The 22,290-nt window shown below is 37.0% G+C and overlaps 1 protein-coding gene and 2 long non-coding RNA genes across 7 annotated transcripts; 1 reads left to right on the top strand and 2 right to left on the bottom strand.

Moving 5' to 3' along the window:
• Window positions 1-1,919: 1,919 nt before the first annotated feature.
• LOC137748976 (uncharacterized) lies at window positions 1,920-4,967 on the bottom strand. Of its 2 annotated transcripts, none has more exons than XR_011070134.1 (6): window positions 4,854-4,967; window positions 4,383-4,469; window positions 3,938-4,047; window positions 3,496-3,555; window positions 2,827-2,929; window positions 1,920-2,357 (listed from the first exon to the last, which is right to left on the bottom strand). It is a non-coding gene; the product is annotated as an uncharacterized lncRNA (long non-coding RNA). The 2 variants fall into 2 exon arrangements; XR_011070135.1 differs by having other exon boundaries at window positions 4,919-4,962.
• Window positions 4,968-6,062: 1,095 nt separating this feature from the next.
• Window positions 6,063-7,983, bottom strand: LOC137748977 (uncharacterized). Of its 2 annotated transcripts, none has more exons than XR_011070137.1 (3): window positions 6,833-7,983; window positions 6,633-6,740; window positions 6,063-6,285 (listed from the first exon to the last, which is right to left on the bottom strand). It is a non-coding gene; the product is annotated as an uncharacterized lncRNA (long non-coding RNA). The 2 variants fall into 2 exon arrangements; XR_011070136.1 differs by lacking the exon at window positions 6,063-6,285 and adding an exon at window positions 6,293-6,499.
• A 1,054-nt stretch (window positions 7,984-9,037) lies between these two features.
• Window positions 9,038-21,542, top strand: LOC137747505 (uncharacterized). Of its 3 annotated transcripts, XM_068487628.1 has the most exons (13): window positions 9,038-9,437; window positions 11,114-11,262; window positions 11,719-11,810; window positions 12,724-12,837; window positions 14,880-15,210; window positions 16,271-16,450; window positions 17,467-17,547; window positions 17,808-18,026; window positions 18,310-18,452; window positions 19,332-19,498; window positions 20,099-20,316; window positions 20,468-20,560; window positions 20,796-21,542. In XM_068487628.1, the coding sequence occupies exons 1-13, from the start codon at window positions 9,233-9,235 to the stop codon at window positions 20,991-20,993; spliced, it is 2,190 nt and encodes a 729-aa protein (XP_068343729.1). In that variant the 5' UTR covers window positions 9,038-9,232; the 3' UTR covers window positions 20,994-21,542. The 3 variants fall into 3 exon arrangements, with proteins under 3 accessions (XP_068343729.1, XP_068343731.1, XP_068343730.1); XM_068487630.1 differs by lacking the exon at window positions 12,724-12,837; XM_068487629.1 differs by lacking the exon at window positions 20,468-20,560.
• Window positions 21,543-22,290: the final 748 nt, after the last annotated feature.

The following is a 22,290-nucleotide window of genomic DNA, read 5'->3' as shown; positions in this document are numbered from 1 at the left end:
GAAGAATCACAGCAGCCAAAACCTAGATGAAAAGTCTTACCTGCTTCGTATGCTATGCTGAAGTTTGATGACCACAAACCTCTCATTCTTAAACACTAATTGATGTGAATGCGTCTGTTAGCTTTCAAGTTTCCACCATAGTACGTCGTCTCACAATTGACATAATTAGCTAACTAGTCCAAGTATAATATCTCTTCAATTACCTTGCAAATTCGCAATCGTAACCAATAATTATGGCGCCCTACATGTTAATGCACTTGAAATATCTTAAAAGACTTCAACTTTAGCGATGTCACATCATTTAAAGAATTTTCTCCTTCAATGGTGGATGATAGGGTTTTTGCATGTGGTCTAATATCTTAGTAGATAGGATGTTGGATTTCACCTAAATTGTGTCTTAGGTTCGAAGTTGCGTCCTCCCCTAAATTGTTGGCTAGTTTCAAATTCTCCCCTCCCTTTAATAATAATTAAAAAAAAAAAAAAAAAACTGGGTGATGGATCTCCACTGTTATAACTTTGATGCTAGTTGTTTTGGTGAAGGAGCTGGTTCTTCATTACTTAGCATGAAAGCAACCGCCGACATTTTTGACCGGTCCATGGCATACTCTTGCCCACATAAGCTGAGAAATTTGGACGCATATCAGAACTTGGTTGACATGGTCCAATTCACCCAGAGATGAATCAATGATTTCCAAGGCATTGCCTTCTCTCCACAAGTTCCAAACCTAAAACAAATTTAATAGCTAGTTGATAAAATCGTTTATGCATGTTACTACAAATGCATGGACAAGGTGGTTTCTTCTTGTATTCCCGTGTTGTGTTGTATTACCTTGTGGTCATACAATAATCTTCTTGTTAACTTGACGTATCCCTGTGTCATGTCATATCCCCATGTTTGTGTCCATGCATCGTAGCTGCAAACTGTTAAATCCCCTAATTATCTCCATATCCATCGGCACTCACCACGCTCATTACTTAGTTGACTGTTATTCTTAGTATGGTCAACTCCAGGTGACTATTTGTGAATACTCTGTATCAAGACGAGGAAAACAGGGGAACAGGGGTACACTTTTTTCGGTTATTAACCGATATACATTCTTTGTACTAAACTCGGATAACCAGAGAGGAATCAACATTCTACCAAAAATTACAACCAAGACCTTTTTTTCTTCACTTAGAGCAGTTCCATCGTGGGCTATTGCTCGGTGGACTGGCTTTGGAACATGGCTAGATAGCCCGAGGGAGATGGTCCAGCGTATGCTGGTGATGGAGCCCAAGCGGGCCTGAGGGAGAGGCCCAGCACGAGTTGCCAGCCTGAGAGCTTGAAGGCAACGTGACAGAAGGTTGACGTCAGGGTGACGTCAGCCATCATCTCCTCTGCATTTTTGGGCCTCAACCTTACAGCTACTCGACCTTCGTCGTCCTTGGAAGCTACGGAGAGGATCCTCTCCAGACCCAAACCCACCAGAGCCTCCGAATCCATCTTCTTTAAAGGCCAAGTTAGCATTGTGGGCTTTCCCGGGGTTGATGTGGCGCTTTCCCGAAGCCGGTGTCGTGACTTCCTCGGTGATGGTTGTCGGAGAAGATGCATAATTGAAGAAGTTTTCTGATAAACAAACAAAGAAGGAAGAAGGAAGTGAAGAAGAAGATGCATAATTGAAGAAGAAGAAGCAGAACCAAATCTGCAGAGAAGAAGGAAGAAGGAAATCTGCAGAGAAGAAGGAAGAATGAGGAGGATCTGGAGATAAATTAATAATCTAATATTAATTTATACAAAGTAAATAATATAATATTAATTATAAAAAAAAAATACTAATATTTTATTGCCTATTACCAGAGCTATTCAGTGTAGAGGTAGAGATACAAAAGTCAGTTACTGTTCACTGGATGAATTAAATAGTGAATAACTTGAGGGAACCTTTGCAACGATAGAGTTGCTCTTAAGTTTGGTAACACATGACATTACAAAAGACGATGGCAAGAAATTTTTATTTGAATACAACATACAACTTAGGTCATTAGCGAGCTTCAACCGCATTTATTGTTAAGCTGTTTATCGAACAAATTTCTCTTTTTGACACTTTTGAGTTTGGATTTCTGGATTGTAATATAAATGCAGGTTTCTTGGGACAGGGAAGAATTGTTTCATTACTCAACATGAAAAACAACTTCCGACATGGTTGGCCTATCCGATTCAGTTTCTTGCACGCAAAGTAGACTGATTTGGATGCATCACGAAACCTCATGTGCAGCATATGACTGATCCCATGATGGATCGACTATACCTAATGCTTGCTCCTTCGTCCACGTATCCCAAGTCGGATGCAACACAAACTGGAAATTACGCCTGCAAGTTGCTGCGGAAACCAGTTGTTTCAGGCGTAATCGGATGAATAAAACACATTTAAGTTGAATAAATTCAACACAATTATGAACAAACAGAGATATACATGAGTGAATAAGGTTGATAAGATAATCAGTTTTGCTTTTATATACATTTAAGTAAGCTGGCATATAAAGACACTCTACAATGAGTGGGAAGAAATTGAACGTCTTTGATTAGAAAGAGATGGTTTCCAAAAAAGTTATGTTTCCTTAAGAAACAGAAGAAACATGTAGTTCAAACATATAATGTGTCCTGAAAGCCAAGGAGATTACAATGATTTTAGTCTGGTGTAAGCAAACCTGATAGGACTACAACTGATGCATACAATCCAATTAAAATGTTCATGAAAACTGCCAACACGATACTTGAAACAACCACAATTAGCCACAGAATGATTGTCAAACCAGCAATAAGGATGCAAGCTATTTCAAGAAATGGACCTTCTGGAGTAATCAGATCATGAGTCAGTCGATACCAGCCTTTAAGCAGCATATAGGGACTCTTTACAACAGCAATTACTGTCACATCCCAGTAGCGGCTCCGCTGCAGCACGATATTCATTCACATTCTCAAATAGCCAAAACATATATACCCGTAAGAAAGCAATGGAACAATATACCCATTAAAAAAGTCACAAAAAGATTTGCAGAAACTTTCCCAACTATTATAATTATATGGCATATCCGGACTTCAAATTTGATAGAGAAGCTAATTGTTCAAACAAAATAATGATAGAGAAATTATTAACTGTGCCATGCAATTTTCAACAGGAAAAACAAAATTCAAATACTATGTCTAACCACAATTCACAAAAGCCATTTTCCTAGAAAATTGGTTAATCAAAATAATGCACGAATATTTATTAGTGACATGCTATAAAATTGCAACAGTAATCGGGCTTCTTAACTGAAGAGCAAGAGGTCAAAATTTCACAAAGAAGAAAATAATCCTGGCTATAAAGAGTGTAGAAATGTTCAACCATGACACGACCTTATATTATTCCATAAGCCAACTTAATATCAATCCACAAAGTGGAATTATAATGCTTGCTTGCCACAGAGGGCATGCTACAATGAGTGAGCTGCGGCACTTAGCAGCTATCTACATACCAGAATAAGGGTTTTGGAGATGATAGCAGCTTTCGGAAAGACTCAAAATCAAAGATTGACCTGGAAAATGTGAAATAATCAAGTGAAATTAACATTGTCCTGATAATAAGCTACGAAAATCATATTCATCATAAATCGGTAACCAAAGTCACACAGGAGGATTCCTCTCACAGTTAAGGACATGTTTTTGTTGTAGCTAGGTATTATCGTAGGAGTAAACCAACAGCACCATGAGTAAAGTAGCAGACCAAGTTTTTTTTAGAATTGATGTCTTAACATGTTTGTTTACGTAGCGAAAAGATTACAACATATCCATAAGCTGATGACTCCCTCTCCGGTTTACCGCATCATTCTTAATGTATTCAACAATGCATCAGCAATTAAAAGTCCTTGGAAAATGCCAAGCTACTACCATAAAGACATGACGAAAACTATATCTCACCTTACCCCCTTGTTGGCATAGACAGCATATCCGTCCTTGTTGTTCGGGGCGAAACATAATCCTGAACTCCATTATCATCATCGTCGAGAATGTCAAACTGTAAATCAACCCTGCATGAAACAAAACTTAGAAATTAAACAATTATCAAAGCTTGTGAAGAATGCTAAATCCAACTAGTTCGAAACATAAAGTAACCCAAAAGAGCCCGAAAGATAGAAAACTTATAAATTCTATACAAATTATAATCCTTAACAGAAGGATGGAACAAAACAGGTTCATTCTTGAGAACAGATGTAATTTTGCACATTGCATATATGTAGATTAAGGACGGTGATAACATACCTTGTAATTTGTACAAAATTAGGATTTTCATTCAAAGAACTATAATATACACAATTACAAAAAAATGATTCAAACTTGTTCTTCTCTGAAGGAAATTACTCACAGTTGAAATTCTGAATGGAAGAAGTTTTGGCTTCCCTTTCCGGCTATATTTGATTAACTGGGAACCTTTTTTTAATGCAATGAGTGCCTTCATGAGAGAGAGAGAGAGAGAGAGAGAGAGAGAGAGAGAGAGAGAGAGGAATATTAGGTGAAAAGTATTGCCAAATCACACTGAGATCAAAATCTTGAATATATAGGTTTAACCATATCAAAGTGAGTGTGTGAAAGGATGTAGTCTGCAGAAAGGGCAACATTTTCACCGCTAGGAAGTTGGAAACTAAACTTTTACACAGATATTGGATTTTATTTATTCCCTTCGCGAATTGAAAAGCAAATTGTTCGAGTAACACAGGTAAATTCGATATACATATGCGTTGCTCTACGTAAGACGATTATAAGTTATAAATGTAGCTTCTTAACACAAAAAAGATCATAAATGTAAGTGTCCGTATTACGGAAGTAAGGGACTTACAGCGATTGCTATGAGCTCTAACAGCAGTCACTCCAAGTACCGTATTACGAAAGTAAGGGACTTACATCAATTGCTATGAGCTATACCAGCAGTCCCTCAAAGTGGCGCAAGGGCTAAAATTATAAATAAGAAGTAATTTAAACAGTTTAACTTAATAAAATATTGTAATTTAAAGAATGCTTGTATATTCAAACATCCCAAAACAGGAATGAACTTCCAGAAAACAAACGCGTAATAAGTATGCGTAATGAAGAAGACTACCTTAAGAAATATTTGCATCTGCAGCTTCATATGGTCATACAACGAAAAGCACCGCATATGATAAAAAAACCCCAGCTGCACCACAAAAGGAATATGATCTTCCTCTCAACTTGTATTTGCAGTTGTTATTGTAACATCTGCAAACAGCATACATAAGCACTGATTTGATAATTCTAAAGAAAAAAAGCTCTTATTCGATAATGCACCAAATCCTATCCAAAAAACAAAGGGGTGACATATCCCTAGATTAACAGAGCATCTTTCTTTGTTCCAAAACAAATTGCAATTGGCTTTGGTAAAGTAGAAAGATTACCAGATACCTCGGGCATAGTCTCGACTCTGTTCCATTATTCAAGCATTTAACTGTCCTTTTAGTTCTATCTCTCAACATAGGAAATACAATAAGACAGTAAAAACAAAAGTTAGTGATAGCTATTACATGGTGAAAGAAAATAAGACATTCACATAGTGATAGCTATTTACTGTCCTTTCTCATCATAATCTTGACTCTATTCCATTATTTGAGCATTCTACCGTACCTTTAGTTCTACCATATGTGAATGTCTTCATACATGCCAGCATATATATATATATATATACTGAATTTTGAAAGCAATGAGAGAAATATACCTTTGGGGCATCAATGCCAAACGGGTGAGTGAGGGATCTAAGATGTTTGAGAGTAGGAATATTTGAGCAATTGTGCGAAAAAGTTGAAGAGCTTCGAACAGAGTTGAGTGAGTTGGCTCAGGCTAAAATAAAGAGGATGAACTCTAGAAAGTAGAAAATGTTGTTGTTCAACCAAAGTCAGAAGCAAAGAAACTGTACTATTAACATATAAATAAGTTTTATATATCAATGTTTATATGTGCGTTGTTTGAGAAGGTAAATTAGCAACATATACAGTGATCAAAAGATTAACAGCAATAAACAGCTCATTATTCGAAATATACATGAAAGTTGTCATTCACATGATCCAAATGGTAGTTAATGCAAAGGACAAAACAGAAGGAAACAAATATTATAGCGGCATAAGTTGAATAATTGCAGCAAGCAAACAAATAGAAGACTCAAAAACTGGAAATGAAAGCAGGTAACAATGAGTTTTAATAACCGAAAAGGGACCTTGTTTAAGCAGCTCCACAGCAGCATTTATACTTGGACGGTTGAGCTGCAAAAACAGAAAAGAAAACACAAATTAAACTAAAAAAATATAGAATTTAACACTAATCCAAGGATTAAATATCAAATATAAAGTCATTAGGATTGGGACCCTTGCATTGAGGAATATCTACTACATTATGAGTTCCCTCCTGATAAAGCCCAATCAGGGGGTTTTCCGGTGAGCCATGAACAACTAACTTTGCGCGACACCGCCATCCCCACTAACACCAAACCCAGATAATCTCAAGATCAAAACTAACCAATACCAGAACGATATTTCTTTTTAATTAAAATTTAAGAAAAGGCCTAAACTTTACAAAATTAAGGGGGGAAAAAAAGAGTTAAGTAAAGCACCAATTTGCAACTGTCAAAAGTGAAATCTGAGACTCATTGAAGAACTCCGTTGCCTCCTCGATGATGACCGGACGGTGGAGATTGAACTGGTGTGTACACCTAGAGCACCTGATTATACACCGAACAGAAAACAAAATTTAAATAAAGTCGAACAATAATTATGAGAAAATAAACTAAAAGGGATTTGAGCTGAGAGTTACGATTCAAAGTGCGGGCAGTGGAGGGCGCAGGTTAGCGGCAGCGGAGGAGGGGTTAAGCTAGGGCTCAGTGAGAGAGAAGGTAGTGCTAAAGGCATTATTTGTCAGCCAATCATATAATAGCCATACCACTTTTCTATATATGACAAAAATTTCTCCAAACTAAAGCATGAAATTAGACTCACCAGAGAACTGGGAATTGAACATGAACAAAAGAATATACATCATGCCATTTGCGATTTTGAAAGAAAAAAAGAATAAATTCTTCAGGTCCGCTTTAGGAGGTGGAGGCTCTTGATAGAAGATTGGCATTGGAGTCGTTTTAAAAGTCTGTTTCTTCCTGAACATCCTAATGTCAGCTTCTAGAGTTTCCTGTAAAAGAACAGACAACATTCATAATAAGAAAATCTCTATCTGCAATCGCAGAAATCCCTCGGGTTTCAGGAAGCAAATGGAAAACGAAATGCTTTTCCATCCCCTACCCATACCCATACCTCCCTTACCCGTTCCCTTTACCCTCGCAGAAAATCCTCCCATCTCTCTCTCTCACCCTTGTCCCCTCTCTCTGTTTGCAAATTGCAGAAAAGAAACCCTAAACAAATCCCTGAAATCCCTCGCCTAAATCCTCCCACATTTCTCTTGGAGACCCCCCCTCTCTCTCCCTCTCTCTCTGCAAACCCTAAACCAAATCTCCTAAATCCTATCTCGGACACCCCGCATACAGCCAAGAAGCCAAGATATTAAAGCAATCTCTACATAATACTTTGGAACAATGAAGCAAAATGGTACTTATTTGTTCCTTGTCCAAAACCGTTGGTGCCATCGCACATTGTTATCAATTGTGGGTTTATCAAATCCTTCATGGCTTAGACTGCATGAAGAATTAGAAACTAAAAGATGAATATATGCTGTAAATCATCACATAAATATAACTGCATTTAAAAAAAGAAGGGAATGAAAAAATTGAATTCTATTTCGTCAGTATGTAACTGCACAAAAAGTTACATTGAATGCAGACTCAATCAATTTCCCCAAAATCATTGTCAACTGAAAATCAATACCACACCCATAAATACCACCATTGAATTTGGCAAAACCCAAAAAAAAATTGCAAAAATTTACTCATATAATCACAGAAAAACACGAAAATTGAGCACCCATTTGGCCAAGTTAAAGGATAAAGGCACTCACATCATCGTAGTACTCTTTGGGAAGATCTTCTAATAATGGCTCTTCCTTTTTCTTGCTCTTCCTCAGAACTGCCATAAAACCCCAGAGAAGCACACAAATTCAGAAAAGAAAAGGTCCAAAACTGCCATAAAAATTCCAGAAAGCATACAAATTTATCAGAAAGAAAAGTTCAAATTACAAAAACCAAATGATGTGAGTGAGTAGTGAGAGGTTGTGTTAGGCATCTGAAACACGTTTTGGTTTCAATTGAAAGGGCCAGAGCCTTGCATGCGAGGAAGATGACGATAGGATTCCAGAGACAACATCCACATTCCTTTTTCTTGGGTGAACTAACCAAACCATATTATATACTAAAACGACATAAAAAATCATTCACAAACTCACAACAAAATAGAACGAAAACATTCACAAAAGATTTGGGAGTTGGGACGCTAACAAAAACATTTCTTTTCTAAACAAATACACAACCGCTAATCTGGGTTTGGTCAATTTGACTAAAACGGTGTGCTGTTTTGCATCTAAATATAGTATATCGTTTAAATAAAATTAAAAAAAATATACACAGCCAATGCTTTTAATCTAAAGCTAGAAGTAGGAATAACCGAGTAAGTTAATGAAGGCAAAGCAGAGGGTAGGAAGCAGAACATACCAAGAGACCAGTAGGCCATCTGGACGGTCTGCCGATGAACACCGTGTACTGGTCGATAAAGCCCAACGATGTCGGCCAGCAAAGAAGTAAAAGTCGTAAACACCCCCAATGACCTTGTAGGTGAGAGAAGCCCTTCTGTAGAGCACTTCCATGCCATTGCTGTTGATTTGAATTGTGCGAATTGAAAACCTTGCTTTAGACTAAGTAATTACTACTTAGAAGGGGGAAATCTTAACACACCTAATTTACTTACCGAAACTACCCTCACACTCCACACAATCCCATTAACTTACTCAGCAAAAGCCTGCCGAATCAATTCATATTTTCGGATAGTAAGCATTAAATTTAAGATTCGACAAATTGTTACTGAACATGTAAAATGTTTCAGCAGGAAACTACCGTAATATACAGTAGCTAGTACCTACCGAAGTTGTGCATATTTTCAGTAGGCCTCCACCTAAAGATTAAGTAACAAATGCGACCCAAATAAAATTGTCTGCTTCGCCTCTCACAAGGCACAAATAAGAAAGAGAGAGGGCGAAGACGCGCTCTGAAATTCAGCAATGGCGACCACGCCAGCACTGACGCTTCATCTCTCTCGCCTCGCCCGCCACTTCCCTTTCTCCTCTTCTCCTCTCCCGACTCCTCCTCTCTTTCATCGTGCTCGACTCATTCTAAGGCCGCGTGACCTTCCCTTCCGCCGCACCCGTTCCTTCTCCACCTGCAACTTTTCCCGCCGATTCTCTATCTCCGCCTCGACCACTCCAGGTACGGCTCCAATGAGCTTGTGCTTCTCTCTCTTTGTCAGTCAGTGATTTTGTCGAACATGTCCCGTGCATTTCAGCAATTGAAATGTTGGCCAAACTGGATATTTTACTGACATTAATTTGCAAAAATAGTGTCTTTATGCTGTTAACGGTGTCTTCATTTGGTTGAACACTATTATGTGATATGCTCTCTCTGTTTGTAAAGCAAAATAATCTGGTTGGAGTATCTTCTAATGGGCTCCTAACAAAATTTAGAAAGGAGTTGGAAAAATTCATCTTCAATCACACTCGGTGCTCCTAGAATAGCAAAGCTGCTAGGAGCTCCTAAAATTATTAAAATAGCAAACTTGCTATTTTAATAATTTTTGTTCGTTCATAGTCATCGTTACTCTCTGGATTAGGGACTATGGTTGGAGTGAGTTGTATAGGGAGCTCCGAAGATAGTTTTTGTATTCTTTTTAGTTCAAGTTTGACTTGAAGAGTAGCGTGAGAAGGAAATACCCCATTTCATAGTGCCTGCCTGCCTAGGGAACGCAAGTTTGATCTAGAATTGGATAAGAGAGGTGGAAGAAAATGCTCGGAAACGCCTTCATCCCACATTTGAAAAAAATATCTTGCGAGAGTGTATGAGCTCTTCGGCTCCCTTCCCTTACAAAGATGATTTTGTAGGGGCAAGTTCTCTTCAAACCAAATTTGCTCACAAGCTTTTCAAACACTGCCCTCACTCTTCTCTGGGGCAAATATAACTGCAACAAAACCACTGAGGGCTTACCAGCTTGGACTGCCTAATCCAGACAAGCTGGTGATGTCATATCAAAATCCTGCATTTACAGTACCTGAAGGCCTTTAATTTAAATTTCAACAAATAACCAGTAGGATGCTTGAACAAATAGCATGAGGTCGATTTGGAACAAATGATTCTCCCGAATTTGTATCTGTATGAACATATAGCATGACGTGGTGCTTCTTTTGCCTCTGTTTTTTTATCTTCTGCCCTTGTAGAAGTAATATATATATATATATATATATATATATATTTGTTTTTTGGAACCCACAACATATGTTTGGGACCTACTCAATTTGGAATAGTATTATGGCTCGTTTACTAAATCAATAATCGGAAGAATGGAATTGAGGAGGAGTTGGAATGGGGTAGAGTCACACTCAGATTCCTATTAAAGGTGTTTACTCAAATTTTCTGGATCAGAGTAGGAATAGTACTGATTCCATATAAGTTGCTTACTAATTCCCCTTAGTCGGAATGAAACCACTGTGATTACTAAAATCCCCTTATTCTAAATAAATTATTGTATATGATATTTAGTAGAAAAAAATTAATTGCCTTTCTTCACCAATGTTAAAACACAATAAACCCATATATTGATTTTTTCAACATTATTGTACTTTTTAAGAGTAAAAAAAACCCAAAAAATTCTAATAATTTTTCATATATTTTTTGAATTAAAGTGTCATTATTATTAGTATATTTATTTTGAACAAAAATAATAAATATTCTTTTGGTTCCAATCTCTTAGCCTTGAACAAATAGCATGAGGTGGTCTTTTTTTAACATGTATGAGTTTTACATTGGCCTTTTTTAAGTTTACCATTCACAAATTTAGGAATTGACGATACTAATGGTGAAATTTAATCACTATATTGTTCACCATTTCACAGGTCTAAGTGATGATGGGATACATGATGAAAGATATGATGTCATTGTGGTCGGAGGAGGACATGCAGGCTGTGAAGCTGCCCTAGCATCTGCTCATTTAGGGGCGAAAACTCTTCTACTCACCCTAAATATTGATAGAATTGCTTGGCAGGTTTAATTCTGCCTTTTCTTGATAACCTCATATTTTTCCTATTGTATTTAGAAGTTTTGTTATATTTCTCAAAATTAGATATGTGAAATTAGTTTTCAATTTGAATTTCAACTCATAATTCCTCTAAAGGAGCAGTAAAAAAAAAATAATGATTTACACTAGAAAGTTCAGCAGGTTTTTTTTTCTTGGTCCGATTGAAAGTTAACCAATGAGATGTAGTATCTGGAATACATATGGCAAAACAAACAAACTGGGAGGCAGCATTCTAACTTATTTATTCAATTATCCTGCAATTCCTCATCTTTAGATTTGATATTGTGTTCTCTCTCTTTCTCTCTCACACACATACACACAAATAGAGGTGCAGTCATGTTACTGCATGCAAAATTGCTTAGTTCTTTAGAATCATGACACAGATAATTTAAAGCGCATCTTAATGAAAAATGTCCGATGCAGCCCTGCAACCCAGCAGTTGGTGGACCAGCAAAGTCTCAACTTGTACACGAAGTGGATGCCCTTGGTGGTGAAATTGGGAAGATTTCTGATCGGTAAAGCAATAAAATCTCCTATATTTGCATGTTCCCTTCTAAGAAGCTTGAGGGTATACCTGTGGGCCTGTGGCTTGCCATTGGTTTTGTTTTGGACGAGCATATTTAGAACTGACATTTCAAGAACTTAGTATGTTTTGGTGTGGGTTTGGGATATTTACATGCAAGAATTAGAGACAGTCAAAATGACACTCTCATTGAGAAGGATTGCATAAAATGCTCAGGTACAAAAGTAAAGTGATTGTATTGGTTTAAGTAATTATGTATTGCAAGCCCTTAATGTAGAAATGAAAAGAACAAAAACAAAAAAAAAAAAAAATCTGAATTTTAGGTAACTGTGCCTATAATTCGTAAATAATTTTTTGAGATGGGATCATGGGAGTATGATCATAAAATACTGATAGTCTACAGATGGCTGGGTAAGTTTTGCCTTTTTTTTTTCTCTCTGGGAAAGCGTTTTGGGAGCTATAATGTTGTGAAAGGTCCATTTCCACATGGGTTAGTGGAGAAGCTAATAATTTTAGATACTATCTTGGTTCTCATCTCCTATAATTTTTTTTTTTTTGTTTTTCTTTGTGGACAAAAAGAAGTTGTTTCAGGTACTCTGCCATTGGGTGAGCTGGCCCTTAAGCTCTAGGGCATTTCGACATACCCTAATTAGGGTCGTTAAAACATAATATATTCTGATAATGGTAAAATATTAACAACATGAAAATTCAATACATATTTGTTAGGTTCCTGCCAATTTTTTTTTCTGGCCCATCTTTTTCAGATAATTTGTAATTCTTTCTGCTCATGCTTTTGCTTTTTAAGTGTTCTAGTTTTTGTTGGTTTTTACCATTTCATCTTTAAAGTCCCCCATTTTCACCTTCACTCTCTGCAACTGTTAGTGATTTTCAATTTTTATGCTTAGGTGCTATTTACAGAAGCGTGTACTCAATGCCTCAAGGGGCCCTGCTGTTCGGGCATTGCGTGCACAGACTGATAAACGGGAATATGCCATGGAAATGAGAAAAATAGTAGAGAGGCAAGTATTACTTTATCTTTCTGCATGATTCTTTTACTGTCATTTTAGTGACAGTGGTGTGGTTTGGTTTATTTTCCTCTCTTTTTTTAACCTTTTCTTTCCACATAGATGATCATGAAATTCATACGTGGCTGACTTTATCCAATCTTTATACTTTAATAACAACCACTTCATGGTCTGGCTCTTATGGATGTGTTGCTATTTCTGAATCATGATTGCTTGAATTGGAGTATGGTTTTATTTTTTGAATTATCGCAGTTTGAAATGTAATAGCTTTTCCCTGTAAATGCATGCTTTAGTATCAAATATATCCACTTCTTTTTTGTTTCTAGGTTGAATTACGAAAATATGCTATTATTTTGGCTGTGCAATCCAGCATTAGAAGGTATTTAAGATTATAGTGATGCTGTTGTCAGCATTTGCCCCAGTACGGCAAACACACATTTCTCTCCTTCTGAGATGTCTCCTTCAGTACAGCCAACTGATGCAGCCAAACATTAGAAGCAATTGGATAAAAGTTGTAAAAGCAGCTGAATTGTGTACATGAAATTAACTTTTTTGGGATAAAAATATTGCTCAACTTTAGGCTATGGGAAACAAACGAAATCCCAAAATGAAAAAGAAGTAATGTGATATAAAAATAAAAATAAAAATAAAAAAATAAAAAAAAAATAAAAAACTAGATGGAAAACGTTCTAATGAGGACCTAAATTAGGGAGCTACGTTAAGGGCTTGCATTTCAGATGTGAGGTTAGATATAAATGACTGCATATGCATAATGAGTGAGAGTGAGTGAGATGCATCTTCATGTCTGATCTCAGGGCTTATATTGAAGCTTTCGTCTAAATCTTTGTCAGATTACTACTGGTTATATGAGTATGCATTTGATATGTTTCTATATTTTTATGCATTTGGTATGGACATGAATTAGCTTTGAAAATGACGTAACTTAGCATGATTCTTGACAGGTTAAAAGTTCAATTTGGTGTGAATTTTGATGTTAAACTCGTGTTAAGGATTTCTGTTCCCATGCATTCCATGTGGCTGACTGAATGACATCGTACTAGATTCTTTCATTTATAAAATGAAATAAAACTATACGGTTGGACCTAGCATGTTAAATGATATCACTCTTAAAAAAAGAAAGAAGGGAAATGAATAAGAAAGGAAAAGAAAGACATGAATAGTGCAAGATTATCTAGGTAAGTTCCAAGTAATGATGAGTCTTCATTTTTCTTTTGTGAAGCTTGTAATGCAATCCTTCCTAGAAGGATATATTCATGTGCCCTTGCCAAAACTCACGTTGTCTCATATTATTTATTATACTGAAAATCATTAATTCCTATCCGTTTTAGTTTTAAAAGTAGTTGACTATTTGAGGTAGTAATCTACCTATGATTGCTTCATTTATTCCTGTTTAGGTTAACTACAAAAATGGTCTTCAAACTTGTCCCCAAGTTTCATTTTCGTCTCTGAAGTTTTTATTTTATTTTATATGGTCCTCAAACTCTTGTGTGGCTTTTTGGTCATTTTTGTTAACTCCATCCATTTTTTTGATAAATGTAGGAGTAAATTAGACTTTCTGCATTAAAAAAATCAGTCAAACATAAAAGAACAGAATTTCAACTTCTCAGAACTCCTATAATGGGGTGGATAGGGATATCAACCACCCCCTCCTCCTCCTCCTCCTCCTCCTCCTCCTCCTCCTCCTCCTTTTCTCCTCCCAATATTTTATTTTCAATTCCAATTCTTGATTTCAATATATTAAACTCATGAGTGTGGTTCCTATACAATAAATGGTTAACCATTCGAAAGAGAACTCACCTCCGTCAGACTCACACTACTATAGTGTTGTAGAAATCAAACTCACCTGAATCACTCTGGAAGGCCTTATTCTCCTTTCTTATTCTTTTTTTTTTTTTTTTTAAAAGCCAAAACATAGCACAATTATCACACTTATTCAGTTATTCTCATGTTGCATATCTTTGTTGTGGCTAAGTCTTTCCATATATTAACTAGCTTGATTTGCTTTCGTTTTGCAGCACACCAAACCTTTCAATTCGAGAGGCAATGGTGACAGATATCTTATTAGGAAAGAATGACAATATTGAAGGTGTGCAAACATTTTTTGGGATGAACTTCTACGCTCCTTCAGTTATTCTCACGACGGGCACATTTATGAGTGGTAAAATTTGGGTTGGTAGAACTTCTATGCCTGCAGGAAGAGCTGGCGAATCAGCTTCACTCGGACTGACTGAAAATTTACAGTGCCTTGGATTTGAGACTGATCGATTAAAGACTGGAACCCCAGCGCGTGTGGACCGTCGCACTGTTGATTTTTCTGGATTGGAACCACAACATGGCGATGAAGAGGTCCATCTATTTAATCCCATATGTAGGTTCTGTATATTGGTTGTGCGATACTCATAATTTTAATTTGTGCTCTGCACTCTTGCCATTCAAGTAGATGTTAAAAATATTTAATGTCATTTTGGCTTGCATCCACACAAGGTATACACCAGACCTGGGTCCCATACTTTGCTTCTGACAGGATGGCAAGTTCCAAGATAAAGACTTGACTGTTTGGTTCTTTTTTCTGGACTAGGCAAAAGTATCTCCACTGAATTTATGACTCACACATGGAACCAGAGGGTCTGTTTCTAATCTGAGATAGGACAGTAAATTAAATAACTGTTTTCAGGGAAGAAGTTTATTTGTTGGGGCCATTTGGTTTAGAAACTGGGGAAAAGATTGTCATTTTGAGCTTAAGGTGGTGTCTGGAGTAAAGTCAACAAGGCATTATGAGATGGGTTTAAGGTCTTTTTGTTTTCCGGTCAAAAGGGTTTGGGGTTTAAGACAGGCTTGAGCAGGTTCATTTTTATGATTCTGGCCTGGAACTCTAATTTAGGTTTTGGAAATCTAATTTGGTGACATATATTTTAGACTTCTATCATTATAAGGCTTTAGATTCTGGATTTGAAAGGCTAAGGAATATGTGGCTAATTTGCATGAGTTAAAGGAACGGCTATCATTTGGTGTAATCAGTGCTGTTCCTTCTTCTTTTGCTTTAAGATCTGTGTGCTTTTTGATATTTTCTGGCACTTGGGAGGTTGTTGGCGACTGGTGAGAAGTGACTGCATTTAGATTCATCAGACGACACTGGCTGGGCACTGCGGTGAGGGTTGGTACAGAAATGCAGCTGGTGCAAATGGACCTTAAGGCGTGCTGATTAAGCCTCATATTGAAATTGAGAAGAAATATTTGCATTCATTATTCATCTTGTATATCCTCCCCCCACCCCCATATATTGATTGGATTCTAATCATAATGAGCCAGATTACAATAACGTTTACTTTTTCTTTTCAGTGGTTAATAGTTAGAACAATTAGTTTTGTTGAGAATTGCGTCCTAAATTTGAATTGATGGTTAACAGGTTGGCTGGTTTAGTTTTGATCTTGATGTCCATATTGAAAGGGAACAAATGTGCTGCTATCTTACGCGTACTACAAAGAGCACTCACCAACTAATCAAAGACAACTTGCGTGAAACTCCTACTTATGGAGGATGGGTTGAGGCGAAGGGGCCTAGGTATTGCCCTTCAATTGAAGACAAGGTAAGTTGAAATTGAACTTGTACTGAGATAATTTTTTTGGCAGCACCAGATGTTATTAGTTTTTTAATTATTTTATATGAAGTTGGGCCCTTTAAACTATAATTGCATCACCGAGTGAACCGTACTGTTCTAGTATCATAAAAAGCAACATAGTTTTGAGTCTTGACACTTTCATACTTAATTTTATTGTAATCTGGTTCAATGAATGAATGCATGATTATTATTTAAGAAAAAAAGAGAGCACAAAGTCTCTATGTGAGAGACTTACATCCACGGGAAGAAAAGTATGCTGCCTTTTACTATAATTGGAAGTCCGGAATGAATTTACTAGATAATATCTCACTATCGCACGCACTGGCTAGAACTGCAACTCTTAAGGAGAAAGTGAGAAATAAAGAGGTATTCTCCAAATGATGTTAAAGCATCCTTTTATAGGCCTAGGAAATGTGGCCATAAATGAGTGAAATTATTCCAAAGATAATGGCAATTGATGGCCCATTGCTATAGTTCCATATGCAAATAACATCCGTAATAGTTTGCATCCAGATATCAATATTCTCTGGTTGCTCTGCCTCAGTTGGGGCAACATACTAAAATTTGCTTGTATCTGAAGCTGTTAGGACAAGCAAGGCCTGGGATGCATGCTATATGCACATCCTTTCCATACATGATGCACCATTTAGGAATTATCATTCTGATTGTTATGGAAACTCTTTAGTTTCTCCTTTAAAGGCGGGGAAAACACTATAGATAGAGACTATCCAAACACATTTTATTAGAAACATGTAGAATACTGCTAAGGGTCAAAGAGTAGTAAAATCTAATGAAGTATGATGGGAAAGTAAAATCAGACGTGTTAAACATGGTTTCCAACAACTTGCAATCCTTCACTTGTTTAATTGGCTATCAAGAGAAGCTTCCTGTGGAACATTGATAAAAAAACATTCTTCCAATCTTCTTCTTTCCTATCAAGAGGAGCTTCCTGACGTCATTTTGGCGTATTTTTTTGGCTTTAGATTGTTCGGTTCCAGGATAAAGAGTCCCATCAAATTTTTCTTGAACCAGAGGGCCGAGATGTGCCGGAGCTTTATGTGCAGGTATGGTTGCATTCACCTTTTGTCTTCTTTGCATTAGATGAAAAGAAGGAATATAAATATAATGACTTAACTGAATGGCTAGTGCCCTTTGATATATTCTCTCTCCATCAACTTATCTTTGATGAATACAAATAGATACCCGAATTTTTGTCAAGTTTTTACCAGATTAACCATAGCAGATGATACTGAGTATCAATGTCTTATAATATGTGTTATATAGATGCTTTTTATAAACATCTTTTCTTTCCTTTTTCACACAGGGATTCTCAACTGGTTTACCAGAGAGACTACAGTTACCACTCTTGAGGACTTTGCCTGGGCTTGAAAATTGTTCAATGCTGAGGCCTGCTTATGCTGTAGAATATGACTTCTTGCCTGCTCATCAATGTTCTAGGTCTCTTATGACAAAGAAAATTGATGGGCTTTTCTTCTCTGGTCAAATAAATGGGACTACAGGCTATGAGGAGGCTGCAGCACAAGTAATTATTTAGAGTACCTTTATTCAGTTGGTGTAGAGTGAAATACAATCTATCTGTAGTTATCGATACAACTGTATATTTGAAAGAGTCACGTATTAGGCATTTATTGTTGAGATTGAATCCTACATCTGGGAAAGGAGGGACCTTGCATGTGCTTATAAGGAGCTGGTTACTCCTCATATTGCCAATAGGTTTTATGTGCTGGGTTAAAAGGTGCTAATACAGTTATTGTGTTATTCTAAAAAAAAGTTATCGCCTCATGCTTGTTTATGCTTTTCTGAAGGGCATTATTTCTGGTATCAATGCTGCCAGACATTCAGATGGCAAGTCCCTCATTGTTCTTGAGAGAGAAAGCAGTTATATAGGAACATTGATCGATGATCTGGTCACAAAGGACCTTCGAGAGCCTTACCGCATGCTAACCAGGTATGAGATCTTGATATTATCCCAATATATATTAGATCATTGTTATTTCAATCATACTTGGAGTGAAGTTAATTTGGTGGGTGGTTGAGGTTGCATGTTTGATGGTTCGACATAATCACTTCACTTCCTAAGTGTTCATGTGAATGTTTTTGGAAGATAGAAGCAGAACTTGGAAGACTGTTTAATTGTGTAGTTTAGATTCTTTTGAACAGTCTTTCTAAATATAACACTTTCTACGTGGCTACATCATTTGTTTAGTAGAATAGTTTGTTCTTTTTATGACATCAGTTGGCTGTGTTAAAGTAACTCCATGTATTATGGAAGTGCTTGTTGTCTAGAAAGTAATGAGATATTTGTTACAATAGAGAAAAAGAAATGATCCTTTAAGGCTGGGAGTAGCATTACAATTAAGTTTTATTTTTGAACCTCTTGGTGGTGCCGTTATGCTTGACCTTTATGATGCCTTTTCTCCCTGGGCATAGGCTTCATAAGGGTTGAGCATAACGTGACCACCAAGAGGTTCAGCAAACTTGTGGGTATCACTGCCCTGTTGTAGATCGCTGGCCTCCCCATCGATTTTCAAGGAACAAGGATGAGCAACCATATGGCAGTACGAAAATGCTCAATTTTTGGAAGTTAAACAATAGCAGTAGAAATCATTGTGCCCTTCTAGGCTTCTACACACAAGAAACCTGGGAGTGTTAAGGGGCACTGCTACCTCTAGATGTCATGGGCAGAATACCAATCATAGATAGTTTGATTTATCTTCTTAGCATCAGTTAATTCTTCATAGCTTGAAACAAGTTTATAATTCATCTGTAGATTTTCAAGTTGGTTTGACATTCCATAACATCCTTTTTTTTTTAATTTCCAATAAAGTCGATCAGAGCACCGGTTACTTCTCCGATCTGATAATGCTGATAGCCGTCTCACACCATTGGGGCGTGACATTGGGTTAATAGATGATAGACGATGGAAACTATACCAGGACAAACAGGCTCGAATTTCAGAAGAAAAGAAGCGATTGAAAAGTGTCAGAATTTCAGGTTTTCATCTTTATCTAGTTCTTCTTAAGTTTTGTAACCTCTTTACACTTTTAGCATTGTTGTATACTGTTGTATACTTTGGTTTGCTCGAGCTGGCATTTTTAGTTAAATTATCAAGCTGAAGTACATTTTCCCCATCTAGTTTACCGGAAGTTTCAGTTGGCCCTGATTTCAACTCGATGTGTTAACCTTACAATTTCTTTAGTTCATTTTTTCAGTTGATGCCAATATTTTGCTTTTGTTTAATTTTGTTAACAAGGTAAGCATATAAATATAATTCACCCTCTGTTCATGCAAGCATCTGTTGTGCTCTATAACCCACCCTATAATCTAGCATGGCCAGTGTTTAAAAGCACGTGTTGGGACGCACGTGATGCACCTCATAGTCGTACGCTTTGCTTATAAGCTTACACTATGTTCCTTAGGATTAAGCTATGGGCAAAACTGGGCTTGGGTTGGTTGATGCAATACCATGTCCGTTTTTGCCCTATTATTTATTCCTTCTAAGTTGGGTTGAATTTAAAAAAATCGAATAAACTGCGATCTGTGGATTTTGAGACATAACTGAAACTTATAGTTATTATTTTGTGCTTCTTTCAGGAGGGGAAATAGCAGCTGATGTTACTCGTCTTTCTAGTCAGCCAGTGAAGGACTTTACAACTTTGGAGAGTCTTCTGAAGAAACCACACATAGAATATAAAGTTCTTGATAAGCATGGTTTTGGGAATGAACTGTTGTCTAGAATAGAAAAAGAATGTGTGGAGATTGACATCAAGTATGCGGGCTTCATTCAGCGACAACAGAGCCAACTCCAACAAGTGAGGAACTATTATGTGTTTCAATAGCCTTCGTCAGTACTTTAAATCATGCAACTCACTGATTTATTTCCTATTTTTGGCGGTATATGCTTAGCAATTTTTAATTTTTCTTTATCCAAAATCTCATATTGTCCAACTCTTCTGTATTTAGATGGTCCATCAACAGCATAGATTACTTCCAGAGGACTTAGATTACCATTCAATAACAACTTTATCTCTTGAATCACGCGAGAAGCTCTCCAAGGTGTGCACCATATATAATTTTATTATGGCATAACCTTTTTACCAATATGTCCGGAAATCTGATGTGGCAGAAATTAATATGCTTTTCATATTTTAGACAAAATAGCTGTAGTCCCAAACTCCTATTCTATTTTTACCCTTTTATTTATGTCATTTTATACACATAGACGCCTAAATGTATTGACTTGTTGGCAATATGTTTCATTCAGTTTTAATGAAACAAATCAAGCTTTCAGGTGAGGCCACAGACCGTTGGTCAAGCCAGCAGAGTTGGTGGGGTGAGCCCTGCTGATATCACTGCTCTCCTCATTATCCTTGAAGCTAATAGGAGGAGGGCACATGAACAGAAGAAGCTCGAACTGCTAAATTCTATCAAGATGGATACAGAACAAGATGTATCTGAATTGCCGTTTACTGGGACACTCAGGTCATGATGTTTCTGTGCTTGCCAAAGTTGGTATTTGAGTTGAATTCGAGTGTATCAAGTGTATCCTAACTTGTCTATAGAGAGCGCATCATGGTGCGAGATGAATGGGAGATCTGTCCATCTTACTTGAGATACCTGGTAGATACCCGGGTCGAATTTCATACAGATAGCCTGTGCAACGGAACTATGAGGACTCTTTGCACGAGCTGCTGCTAATAGCTGCTGTGTACTCGGGGAACTCTTATCGATCCTCGTCCGTGTAGGATGTTGTATTCATGTCTGCAAGTACAATGTCATTTTTCAGGGCTAATTCTAGTAAAGGAAAACACCTTTTCAAGCACTAGTGATTGGTGTTTCATATTTCCTAATCATTAATAAACAAAGCGATATAATTGATGTTATGAAGTTGGTACTTGGTGGTCATTCACATTTCATATATTTTAGACCATCTCCACCTCACAGGGGTTGTAAAACATTTTGTATTTTGGTCATTCGCAAATGTTCAACTACTTATTTTGGTCGAAAAATGTGAATAAAAATGTATATTTATATTTTTTTTTGAGGTGGACTTTGTAAGTTTGGGATTGTTTGGTGTTATTTTGTTTCTTTTTTTCTCTCCTTCTCTTTTCCCATCCGCTGTTTTTCCCCAATTTTCTTTGGCCGATTTGCCTTCTTCTCACCCCTTTGATGTCTCTCATCCATATTCATTCAATTTCTAAGTTTCAGTCACGCCTTGCCATGATTTGCGGTGTGTCGAGTTGGTGATCACAGATCTAGTGCTTTCACTGGGTCAGGTGTGCCTCGCACCATCACCTTCTCTTTGCTGTCTTGCTGTCTGCCTTTGTTGGTAGTGTTGCTCGTGGAATCCGACGAGCTTCTTTCAATTGGCTACAAATTCTTTGTAATTTGTGGTTGTGCAATGAGTGAAGTTTGAGATTAGATGCTGAAATCAATGAGGAGAGATGAGGCTCGATTAGGGGCAAGGATTTGTGTGAATCAACATGCACTGCTACAGGTGGTTGTTTTGGTGGTTATGGCGGAGGATGCAGCGGATCCGAGTGCTTTCAGTGTTCTTTTTATTCGAGTCTCAACTTTTGGTTTGTTTGGTTGGCCACTGTTGTTTGTTTGTGTTTTTATGCTTTGGGTCTTTTTGTTGTAAAGTTTGTTGTTGGTAATGAAATTTATCTTTGTTGAAAAAAAATATATCGAAGAGAGAAAATTGAATGGATTTTAAATTTACATTTTTCTTACTAGAGTACAATTCACGTGTTCCAAAAATGTAAAAATAAAATGTGGACTAAGTG

This window comes from Pyrus communis, chromosome 10 (assembly GCF_963583255.1).
Source record: "Pyrus communis chromosome 10, drPyrComm1.1, whole genome shotgun sequence".
Classification (NCBI taxonomy): domain Eukaryota; kingdom Viridiplantae; phylum Streptophyta; class Magnoliopsida; order Rosales; family Rosaceae; genus Pyrus; species Pyrus communis.
This window is presented reverse-complemented; position numbering and strand designations above follow the sequence as displayed.